At 39.3% G+C, this 12,577-nt stretch overlaps 1 protein-coding gene across 2 annotated transcripts in view; it reads right to left on the reverse strand.

Annotated features, from left to right (window-relative positions):
• Positions 1-323: 323 nt before the first annotated feature.
• The window catches only part of PPA1 (inorganic pyrophosphatase 1), a 49,277-nt gene continuing 37,023 nt past the window's right edge, over positions 324-12,577 (reverse strand). For both annotated transcript variants that reach the window (XM_075216591.1, XM_075216592.1), the window contains 7 exons: positions 9,965-10,051; positions 9,522-9,648; positions 8,722-8,849; positions 8,250-8,335; positions 2,877-2,946; positions 1,579-1,618; positions 324-734 (listed from right to left, as the gene is read on the reverse strand). In XM_075216591.1, coding sequence (XP_075072692.1) covers positions 703-734; positions 1,579-1,618; positions 2,877-2,946; positions 8,250-8,335; positions 8,722-8,849; positions 9,522-9,648; positions 9,965-10,051 — 570 coding nt within the window. In that variant the 3' untranslated portion in view covers positions 324-702. The remainder of the gene's footprint in view (positions 735-1,578; positions 1,619-2,876; positions 2,947-8,249; positions 8,336-8,721; positions 8,850-9,521; positions 9,649-9,964; positions 10,052-12,577) is intronic.

The raw sequence follows: 12,577 nt of genomic DNA on the forward strand, positions 1-12,577 counted from the left end.
AAATGACAGCTAGAATCTGATTGGTTGCTATGGGCAACATCTCCACTTTTTCAAACCTGTAGTTTAGTAAATATACCTCTAATTGTTTAAGCAATATATATATATATATATATATATATATATATATATATATATATATATATATATATATATATATATATATATATATATACATATACACACACACACACAAACATACACACATACATACATATTTTTAATTAGTTACTACTTGTCACAAGGAGATCCCCCCCCCCCCCTTCTTCAGCAAAAAGCTGGACAGACATTAATTCTCGTCGAATAATACATGGTTAAACACATAGTGGATGAATCACAGGATTTAACAATAAAAGTAGCTTTATTTGCTTCTATTGTACATTGAATCTAGAGAGGTTGGAAAATGTAGCAGAATTCAGCATGCCAATTCTGCAGTCTTCTTTTACAAAACTATCAGGACCTAAACAGAAGCCAAAACTGCTGATGCATGGCGACGATAATGTCCGTTATTAATGGTGACCCATCTGGTGCAGCAGCAGCTTATCATCCATAGCCCACCTTGAATAGGGCCATTCAGCACTTAGAAGAGTTACAGCAGCCTCTGTTTACTTAAATATGTCTGTTCCGTCAATATCTTCTCTATGCTGCAGATTCAAATGCCCGGGGAAAGGCATGCAATAATAGCGAGAGGTCTCCACCTGTTAATTAGTTCTTCTGATAATAGTACCACTTGTCCACTGCATATGCAATAGGAAAAGAACAAATAGGAGGGGGGAGGAAAGAAGACATTTTAATCATTTGCAAAGATTAAAAACACACAATCATTTCATACAAATAAGTTATTTTTAGAGACTGGCAATTTTTAACTTTGAAATACACTTTGTAGAACAGATATTTGAACTAAAATACTAAAAACAATGGGAAGAGTCTTTTTATGGCTATTTGCATTTTAAAATATGATTATATTGCTTTGAATTGTAAACTAAGCACCTAGGCATTGTCACGGGATTTAATTTAAAGGGTCAGTCCATGTTACACAATATGTGATGGTCCTATATACAGTGGAGGTTGCTGACCACAGACATCACTGGGACGGAGGAAACATGAGAGCGCCAGTAGATGTGGTGTAAAGACTAGTTGGGCAGGGAAACAAGGCAGTGTGGCTGGGGACATATGGATGGATGGAAAAGACACAATGGAGAGTGCAAGCCCCCGTTGCCGGATTGGTAGGGGGTATTGTGCACATGAAAAATCTCACATGACTCCACTGGCGATAGTCACCTGACTGCCCAAGTTGCCAATTCCCTTCTAAATCATTTCAATGACAAGTTGTCATTTGCAACTTCTGAAACTTAAGTGACTATCTTTCTTACCATTCATGAATACAGTGCATAACAATAACCATGCACAACATTCCAAATTAAAAAGTGAGTTAGCCACTTTAATAAATTCATTACAATGCGTCTTTAAAACTACTGCCACCATTTTATTTTTTGCTCTGAAATAAACATCACCAGTGACCAGTCTGCAATAGGACTGCATACAACTTAAAGTTTTAAAGTATTAGATCCTTCCACATACCATCTACTGGGGTAGGGCTGGCTGATCCACATGGAGGTGCCTGAAATCAAATAAATCAATCACATTTTGTACACAATCAGTTACATAATGTTTCTATTTCATACCAAACCAGAAACACTTTAAGCAGTGTTGAGAACAGATTTCAAAAAGCTTCCAATTAACATATAATTACCATATACAGATTTTTTTTCTGTTTCAACAGTATCACTGGTAGCTTAAGTGATCATGGGCCCAGAGCAGAGTGCACCCAAGCCCTATAGGCAAATCTGCCTGGAAACTACCTCTCTTCAGCTACAGCTAGTAGAACCTGTATCGTTCATGGAACGGTGTTAAATTGGTAGATATAAATTGGTGGGTTTCTGTGATTACTTTGTAGAGTAGATCTAGGGGATGGATCAGATGTACCAATGAACTGAGCTAGGGCACCAAATGCTGCTGAGGGACACAGGAATTTCTAACAGATTAATTGTGTTCCTTTAAAATGCACAGAGAACTTCAGCTAACTAGGTCTCAGAAAGACCAAACCAAGATTACTCTATGCTATCAAGTTATTTTTGTCTAAGCAATCACCCCTGTCAGCTCAGCTAATGGTGCAGAACTACCAGTAGGATATTGGTAAAGAGAAACGCGTCTAGGAATCAGCCCAAGTGTGAATTAGAGAGCAGAAAGCTTCTTATACCTCATTTGAGAAAGAAAATTTAATTTCCCATAGCGACTATTTGTAAAGCAAGAGATAGATGCAGCTATGTTTGTTCATCCATTTGAAACGATTACATGTAAGAACTTTAGACATACCACAGCGTTCACATTTATTATGGCAGCCAGATCACAACAATTTAGGCATTTGTTTACACAGATGTCATACTGCGAGGGAGGAAATCTGGTTGTGAGTAGTCTACCCCATCACTGAACTGGCATGCTCTATAATTTGCTACATGAACATTACAATTAATCAGCACTCTATTGTGATATGGTCACACTGACGTATATGCCATTTACTAACAACGCAACCAGCATGACTGAATTATGGTCGTTTAACCATTTTGCTATTGCTCCGATAACAGAAATATAAAAAGAAAGTCTTCTCTGTACAATACATAATCTCTCCATCCCAAATCAGATTGTGTATTAAACAAACAATGAGTCCCTAATTTAGAAGCTGCACAGAGACCTATGTTAATGCAGGATACAGAAATTGCAGACGTTGATCCAATGAATGCTACCCAATTGCATATTTTCTATCTAATGAAAATATTGGAGATGTATACGTTTTGGTTAAGATCCAGTAATTAACTCACAGCATCAACGATTGCTTTAGCTTCACCGGTCTTGCAAATGAAGGGACTGCCTTCTACCGTGGTATTGGTGCTGAGGAAAACAAACCATTAAGAATCAAGTTTTCTGCATTGTAATGTATTAAATCTATTTTAAAAAAATATACAGGTCATGGTTGATATCAAACTTGCTTCTAGCTCTAATAGTTCTACAGAAATGGATATTCATGTAATCAAGTTTTCACAGTTCATTACAGGGAATGTTCACTAGGTGGCAACATCCCCTCCACAAACCCCCAGATGACAGTCCTATAGTCATATCATCTGTTCCATCACAGAGCCATGGAATGGTAATTTTTTTAAAGGAATTCTGAACTTTACAAGATGACTCAATATGAAAAGATTTTTGTATTTTAAGTTTGGTATGCTTTAAGGGTCAATATGAAAAGTCATCTAGAGACATGTCATTTGCAAAAAAAAGCCAAAAAAAACAAAAACAAACACCAGTCCATCAAGTTCAACCTATTTTGGATCTTCTGTGATCCCTCACCTCTATTTGAAATTGATCCAGGTTAAGCAACCACCAATCCATTTCAAATCTGGAAAAATCCCACCAGACCCACCCAAAAACAGTAGCTTCCTGTCTGACATTTCTATTGATAACATGACCATAAATCCCACTCCGCAAGTTCGTTGCCTAGGTGTAATCCTTAATTCACAACTGTTGTTTATTCCCCACATCAACTCTATATCTAAATCATGTTACATACACCTAAAAGAACATTTCCAGAATACTCACATATCTGACAAGACAACGCAAAAACATTAATTCATGCACTCATCATCTCCTGCATCGACTATTGCAATTCCCTCCTTACTGGTCTTCCCAAAGTCAGACTTGAACCCCTACATCTATTTTGCACGCAGCGGCTAGATTGATTTTCCTTACTAACCGTTATTCCTCTGCTGAGCCACTCTGTCAATCTCTACATTGGCTGCCAGTATTTCAACGAATCCAATATAAAATTATTCTACTAACATACAAGGCCATCAACAAAATTGCACCGACATAATTTCCTCATTTGTCTCAAAATATCTCCCAACTCGACACCTCCGTTCTGTACAAGATCTACGTCTCTCTTCCACTCTCATCACATCCTCCCATTCTCGGTTACAGGACTTTTTTCGGGCTGCACCCACTTTGTGGAATTCCCTCCCTCGCACAGTAAGACTTTCCTCTCGTCTTCAAACCTTCAAGCGTTCTCTGAAAATCCACCTCTTCAGACAAGGTTATGATATTCCGCAACCACCATCTTAATTTCCCTAGATTACCCTATTACACTGCTAACACAAGACAACAACCCTCTGACCAACATTGCAACACACACAGCCCACTCAATACTATTACCTTTGCGTTCTAGCTGGTCCATTGTGCAATATGATGTAGCACATGCCCTTGTGTTTCTAACTCCCATTGTCCTATAGATTGTAAGCTTGCGAGCAGGGTTCTCTTACCTCTCTGTCTGTATGTATTACCCAGTATTGTCTTATTAATGTTTGTTCCCAATTGTAAAGCGCTAAAGAATTTGCTGGCGCTATATAAATAAATGATGATGATGATCCAATATTGCAGTCCTATTTTTTCCCTATATCCACTACTATCCTTCATTTTAAATAACGGTCGTATCCCTGGATACACTTTTCCACTAAAGTTTTGCATAACCATTTTTTTAAAAAAAAACATATCTATTGAATCTGCCATCACAACCTTCCCTGGCAGTGAATTCCATATCTTGACTCTCCTTACTGTAAAGAACCCCTTCATTGGCTGGTTGTGAAACTTCCTCTCCTCTAACCTTAGGGGGTAACCACATGTCCTGTGTATAGTCCTTGGGGTAAAAAAGTTCCCATGAAAGTTCTCTGTATTGACCCTTAATGTATTTGTACATAGTAATCATATCTCCCCTTAGACGCCTCTTTTCCAAAATAAACATGCCTAAACTGGCTAACTTTTCCTCATAACTTAATTACTCCATACCCATTATCAATTTTGTTGCCCTTCTCTGAACCCTTTTTAGTTCCAAAATATAATTGTTATATAGAGTGGTGCCCAGAACTGTACTCCATATTCAAGATGAGGTTCTGTTCAATGACCAGTGGGCAGAATCAGAGGACAGTTGGATGCGCAGGATTATGAAAAGTGGTTACATAATAGACCTATCGGGCCCTGCCTCTTGACGATTTTTCGCAGCCAGCTTGCCCCACGACCCACAAAGAAAACAGGCAATGCTTCTCTGTGTTGCCTCTCTTCTTTCTGCAGGAGTCATCCGGGAAGTTCCGGATCATCAGAAGAGACAGGGTTTCTACTCCCTCTTTTTAGTCCGAAAGTTAAATGGCTCCTTCCACCCCATCTTAAACCTAAAACAGTTGAACCTACACCTGAAGGTCAAATGGAATCCCTCAGGTCGGTTATTAATCAGTTCATGGCGCCTATAGACATCAAAGATGCCTACCTTCACGTTCCTATCTGGGAGGCACATCAGGCTCTTCTCAATTTCACAGTGGGACCCGCTCACTACCAATTCAGACCTCTCCCGTTTGGCCTTGCAACAGCAACAAGGGCGTTTACAAAAATGGCGGTGATGGCGGCTTGTCTTCATTCCAGAGGTGTGCAAATAGTGCCCTACCTGGACGATCTACTAATCAAGGCTGCCTCTGCTCACCTGTTCGACCATTATCTACAGCTCCCCATCAGGATCCTGGAGTTGCATGGGTGGCTCATAAAATCGGGCAAAATCCCAGATAACCCTTTGCCAGAGAATGACTTTTCTGGGACTGATAATGGATACCGATAATGGATACCAGCAAACAGAAGGTATTCCTGCCAGGAGACAAATCAGAATCCTTGCAAGACTCGAGTTTTGTCCTGCCGTAGACAGTTGGTCCTCTTATGCATGCGCTTACTGGGAAAGATGGTGTCGACCTTCGAGACGCTCCTTTACAGTCGAAATCACTCTTGTTGCTTCCAATGGGACCTCTTAAAAAGTGGTCAGGATCCCATCAGAAGTTAGAACGCCAATTGATTCGCTTGTCACCACAGGTGGAACAATTCCTCAGATGGTGGCTAGCCCAGGACAATTTGCTAGTCGGCAGGTCCTTTGCCCCATCGTCTTGGATCTTAGTATCCACAGACGCCAGTCTCTTTCCGTGGTCCCCCATTGAACGGCCAGAGACCCAATGGCATCTCGTCACAAACAAAGGGTCCTACACTTTTGCTCAAGAGCAAGGGACTCCTTGGCAGTGGATGTAATGACAATGCACTGGGACTTCAGGTTAGGATACCTGCCCTCTCTCCCCCCCCCCCATTTCCATGATTCCCACGTTCTTCAGAGAGAGTCAAGCAGGGCGGCCTTCCAGTTAAACTGGTGGCACCAGCTTGGCCGCGGAAGGTCTGGCATCCAGAAATACTGTTGATGGCGGTAGGTCCAGGTCTTTGGTTACCTCTTCGAAAAGACCTTCTTCTACAGGGACTATTCAAACATCAGGTCTTTCCTCGGCTGAATTTAATGACATGGCTGTTGAAGCTGACCTTTGGAGATCCAGAGGGTTCTCTTCACGAGTAGTGAACACCCTCCTCAGGGCTAGAAAACCAGTCTCTGCTCATATTTACCACCACATCTGGCTTACCTACATTAGATGGTGTGAGACTCCTTCCCCCACCAATAATAAAAAGCAGTGGCTTAATTCAATGTGGAACGAAAATTCAGGTATGGGAATCAAGTCCAAATTAAAGAGCTAACTTCACAGGTCCATGCATAGATGTAGGAGAGGAGAATGAATGTCTCCATGTTTGTATACATACAAGCAGTTATAAACCAGATAATGCTTTGGGTCATAAGATTTAGAAGCTCTAAGTCCTACTTCAAAGACAAATTTGACTATCCACAACCATATCTGTTCTTGCCAGAGTCACAATCTCCTTGCCTGTCCTCTCTATCACCCCATCTGCTTCTACCCTCCTGTAACTGTCTGTGGTCCTCACTCTACTCTTCAACTTCTGCTGTGCTGCCCCCAAGCTTTGGAACTACCTAACTCACAACACTTCACCCTCTCCCAACCTATAATCATTCAAATGCTCACTCAAAACTTACCTCTTCAAGCGCACCTATCCTACCACCTCCTGACCATCTTATTCATCACCTCCTCTTCCATTGCCCACAATCTCCATTTCATTGCAGTTGTTCCTACTGTCTCACCAACCCTTCCTCTAGAATGTAAATTCTCTGAGCAAAAATTAATAATAAATCAGAATAATAATTCTACCAAGAATATGTTTCGCTTCTGCAAGTTCATCTGTCTTATGATGTAGATGAACTTTAAATTAGTGACCAGCTCATCACGGAGGAAACTAAAATTCCAGACAGCCCAAAAAAACCCGAAAAGACAGAATAAAGCGCATTGAGGATCTAGCTAACATTTGACTAAAGAGCACTGAACACAGACAAAGCTTTCCTCATACTGATCAATAATGGATAGTTACGCTGTAACCTATTCATTGAACACAACGCAGGGCTACAAAACATGGGCAGATGTATTGAAGTACAGGTATATCAGCTAGTCATGTGTTGCCATGGTTAACCTTAAACAGGGTTACATGGTGTATTATTTATACTAGGGTACATGGAATACAAAACAAGTTCAATGTATTCTTCAACTTGCTAAGTTTCACTGAACAAGAATATGGTATTTTAAAATAAAACATGCAGAATGCATTAAAATTATTTCCTACATACGAACAATGTCTAAAATGACAAAACAAACACCATCCCCCCATCTAATTGTACTTTATGTTTAGTTTGGAATAAGGGCTATAAATTCATCATGATCACCATTTATTTATATAGCGCCACCAATTCTGCAGCGCTGTACAGAGAACATTTGTCACTCACATGAATCCCTGCCCCATTTGTAGCTTACAGTCAAAATTAACGTGTGTGTGTGTGTTTATGTATGTATATATACGTGTGCATGTTAGGGAATTTAGACAGCAGTCAATTTACCTTCGAGTGTGGGAGGAAACCCACACAAACACAGGAATTACATACAAACTCCACACAGATAAGGCCCTGTTCGGGAATCAAACAGTGCTGCCCTTCTTTATAAATGGCTGAAGCTATGTTATTTCACTGTGCAAATACATTAAGGAACTGCATTAAAGGTATTAAAGCCCCAGAGGGCAGACATTTTATTTATAAGTGGGAAATTTATGAAGTAATGAGGTCTAAGAAAATGGAGAATGTTCTTCACATGAATGATGATAGCCATTAGTACGAGTGTATGCAAGACATTGTATACATATATTACAAGGCACATAAATTAGCAAAAAGTTATACTTACCAGTTGATTTCTCCTCCGTCTGTCTTTTTGGTCACTAGCGCCTTCCATTGATAATGGGTACATTTGATCACGTCTATTGCAAAATCCTGCACAAAAGGCACACATAATAGAAGCCATCAAAGACTTTTTCAGTGCACACTGATTTCTTCTATCCAATGCTTAGGTTATAATTACTGTGCAATATAGAGAGCGAAAATGCCACCAGATTCCAATTATATTTTTATACAACTTCGTTAACCGCAAAGCAAGATCTTGCATTTGCTCTTTAGCTAGAAGACCATTATAAATGAGATATCAATTTGGCATACTATATGCTGGCCTTATCCTCTATTTGACACTTATCCCAGAAAGTATTTTTGTAAAAAAAAATTGTTTTAACCTGATGATTACTTTGTACTTCGCTTGTCTCTTTTAATCAAGATGTAATGGGCACATTGGTATATATATTTATGTTTTCATTCTTTTCAATTACCTTATTTTTAAATTCTGCGTCAAAAGCAAACTGGTTCTCTGGCTTTCCATCGGGAACCTTGTACCTTCTAAACCAGTCGACAGTGGATTCCAGATAATTGGGTTTCAGTCTTCTGACATCTTCGATGTCTAAGACCAGAACAAAAAGCAGCTATTATTGTAACACAAACCAATTAACTAGAGCCATTAGATTTGCCTTATGGGAATAGAGGTGCCTAATGCGGTTATTGTTCATTTTCTGTCCACGAAGTGAACAAGTCAAGTCGTCCAATCATCAGAATGGCACAATGAACAGTTCTCATTAGGAAAAAGGACCCATGAACGAGGTTTTTTTTTTCTTTTTTTTTTTTAAATGAAATACAGCTGTGTTTTACAAGCCTTAAATCATCCAATAAGGAAGAAACACTTAACATCAGACTATACAAAGATAAGTAGCACACAATGCTAGCTGAACACCAAGAAATTTCAGTGGGCCTAAACAATAAAATCACGAGACTCCAATCACTAATATTAGCGATTGATAGAAGTGGAGGCTGTGAAATTTTATATACTGACCTCATCTGTTGGACAAACTTAAACAAAAATATACCAGTGCACAACTTCCAATTTTTTTTCAGCTGACGGGATCTGTTTTGACATACAGTCATCTCTTCTCTAACACGTTAATAATCATAATAAAAAAAATAAAAATAAATAATGGGTACAGGGTATAAATGACTGTACAAGTCACCATGAGGTTGAGGTCCAAATTGTAACATCGTAATATTGGAATGCTGCTGGATCATTACAGATGTTACTTACCATTAAAAAGTGAAGCTTCAGAGTCTTCAACGTTAATGACCATTATTTTCCAATCAGTTTCTCCTTCATCGATCAATGCCAAGGTCCCAAGGACTTTAACCTTAATGACCTCTCCCCTTTCACAAACCTAAGGCAACAGTTTAGAATGTATTTTTATATGTTGTGTTCCGATGCATCCTATATATAACATGGCATAGCTTTTGATGTACAATAGGGAGATTGCAAAAAGTGACTTGTGCTGCTATTCCTGCTCAAAAACTACAATGGCTCTTCAGATAATGCACATTATACACAATTGGCAGCTAAATAATCTATTGTGCTTATAAGCCAAAAAGGACACTGATACAAATTGCTATAAAAACCATTTGGGCGAGGTTGTTTATTTAAACTTGTCAAGTCTCCTATAATCAGCATTTAGAATATAAACGTATACATTTTAGTACCTTACTCCCAATGTCGCATACATCAATAGGGTCATTATCGCCACCAAAACCAGTATTGTCGTCAATGTGAGATGGATTTTCCCAGGTCTGAAATAAAACAGCAGCTTTTTATCTATTGTCGTCATCCACTTAAGCCTCAGTTATCCTCTGTTCAGAGACCATAATTGAAGTACCTGAGCCGTGTCTGTCTGCAGAAATAGTTTCTGCTTTACTTCATTAGCTGCAAGTAAGCAACTACAAAAATATGGCACATACTTCTGGGTAATTACATTTACCTATTTAATCATCAAAAACCTGAGACAACAATCACAGTATTAGCAGGGCAGGACCTGAACAGAATAGAGAATCTTACACAAAACAATTCATTACTTAACACATATACAGAGCGACCTTTTCATAACAACTTTCTTTACATTGCCAGAAATAGGTTCTTATTGTAAAGAGGGCAACATAGTGAACTTGGTAAATTTTGATGTTCTTTTAGTTTCATCTTTCTATAACCAACACAGCCCCGACTTGCTGCAGCAAAAAGTGTTGAAGCCCATCAATTTGTAGAAAAAGCCTCTGCAAAATAGGGAAGTGGTTGGTCAGATTGGGGCATGGACTGGGTGCATCAATGGCCTGGTCTATTTTGCAAGGTGGTTTCTGGAATGTTGGGGCAAAACTTGTCATTATAACAAATACATACATCATGTTCCAGACTACAGTTATAAAGATAGAGCACGGTTACCAGGTACGCACTTAGAGGGGAAGGGGTTGGGTTTCCTGTTGTCTCAAACCCTCCCACTCTGCATGCTCAAATTGTGCAATCATAGAATGGCCATAAGTTCTGCATGTGTCTTTGCCATGGTCTCGTCTAGCTGTTCTCTGCACTTCTCCTGCAGCTGAAGCATCAGCTGTCTAATAGACGAGACAACCTACACCTCCCACAATGCAGTAGGAAGCAATGAAGCTTGTGGATGGAGTAAGCACACAACTGTCCTGACCCCTACTGGCTCTGAAGTAGTCAGGTGACAGCTGGAGAGACTTCGCTTAGTAGTCACGCAGGTCATGGTGGAAAGTAAAAGGCATGGTGGGCAGGTGTGTATACTCTTTAGGCTGCAACCCCCCCCCCCCCCCCTCCCCATCATAGCCTTAATTTGGCCTGGACCATATACACTAGGAATCTGTTAAATTACATTTACACAATTCATCTACACTTGCAAGTTTTGTTTTGTGTATATTTACTCAAAATCAAACTGTTTGGAACCCTCCCCCCCCCCCCTTCTCTAGAAACCCTACTATTTTCACCTGCTAAATTGAGTAAAGCTAGTACAGGAAGCTTGCAAACCCAAAGTCTCTTGCAGAGAAATCACCAAGGTATAGGTATGAATAGTTTATATTTTTCTCTGCTGCACCATTTAAGAAGAATACTTGTGGTGCAATAGAATGCAGTGCCACTAGTTATGGAGAACCTTCATTTTTTTTTATAATAACTTCTATAAACCCCACAGTACCAAGATATAAAATATTAGCTGTAAAACTTCAAGCAGCAATAGCAGGCAGTACAGCCAATGAAGGCTTTGCCAGTGTATGTATTGTATGATGGACAACAGAGCCTACCGAGGAAGCCTCTTAATGTGGTGAACCGTGTTTGGGACATACCCACACTAACTCAGTTTACAACCTGCTTATTTATAATACTAGTTATATTTTCTATTATTTCTCATTGCATTTATTTCTTCTTGCTTTTACTCATCCTGTTTTTATCACGACTTATATTTTCATGTCATTTTTCATTGCATTTCATATGGTTTTGATTGCTTTTACTCATCCTCTCCAAACCTTTTCTACTTTTCCCACTTTATTTTAGTATTTTTCCACTGTTCCCCTCTCCCCCCCCACCTCATCTTTTCCTTTACTCTCTTTAGTTCTATTAGAGCTCTAGCCTTTTATTGTCTCCTTAACATCTGATTTTCTACCAATTTTTCCTCCTATATCTTATTAGGTTTTACATCTATACCTATACTATTTCTATTCTATCCAACTTTGACGTTGGTTAATGCAATTTTGTCCGATAACTACACAGGGGCTATGTAAAGTATTCAGCTCATCCATTGATTACTTGATATAAGAAAGTAACAGCAAATACGCCAATTGCATAACTTTAAACAATACATAATGATTTGCATGTTTTGGTATTTGTTGGCTTTATCAAAACATTACTTTAGTTCCCAACATTACTTTTACACAACTCCCTTAGAAGGGGTGAAGGTCCGCATGGCTTTTTCCAGGGATTAGGGTTACGTTTTAACATTGGAGAGGAGGATCATTAGCCACATTAAGGATCTCACACAATGTATGTATGTCAGACATCTCTGTAGCTGGCTAGTGAAGCTCTCCCACTCGTCGAGGAATTCACCCGCCTTCTCTTTATCCAGCATTGGACTGGGTAGATAGATACATACAACAAATGGCTGGATTCAGGCTACTTCATAAGCCTTGAGGTAAAAAAAAACCAAAAAAACCAAAAAAACCAAAAAAAACATCCAATATTGCACACTCTGGGGTGGATGGCATATAAATAATCAAATTCTCCTCTGCACATCTCTTTACCAAAAGCCAAAAATGCCC

This window comes from Mixophyes fleayi, chromosome 6 (assembly GCF_038048845.1).
Source record: "Mixophyes fleayi isolate aMixFle1 chromosome 6, aMixFle1.hap1, whole genome shotgun sequence".
Taxonomy (NCBI): domain Eukaryota; kingdom Metazoa; phylum Chordata; class Amphibia; order Anura; family Limnodynastidae; genus Mixophyes; species Mixophyes fleayi.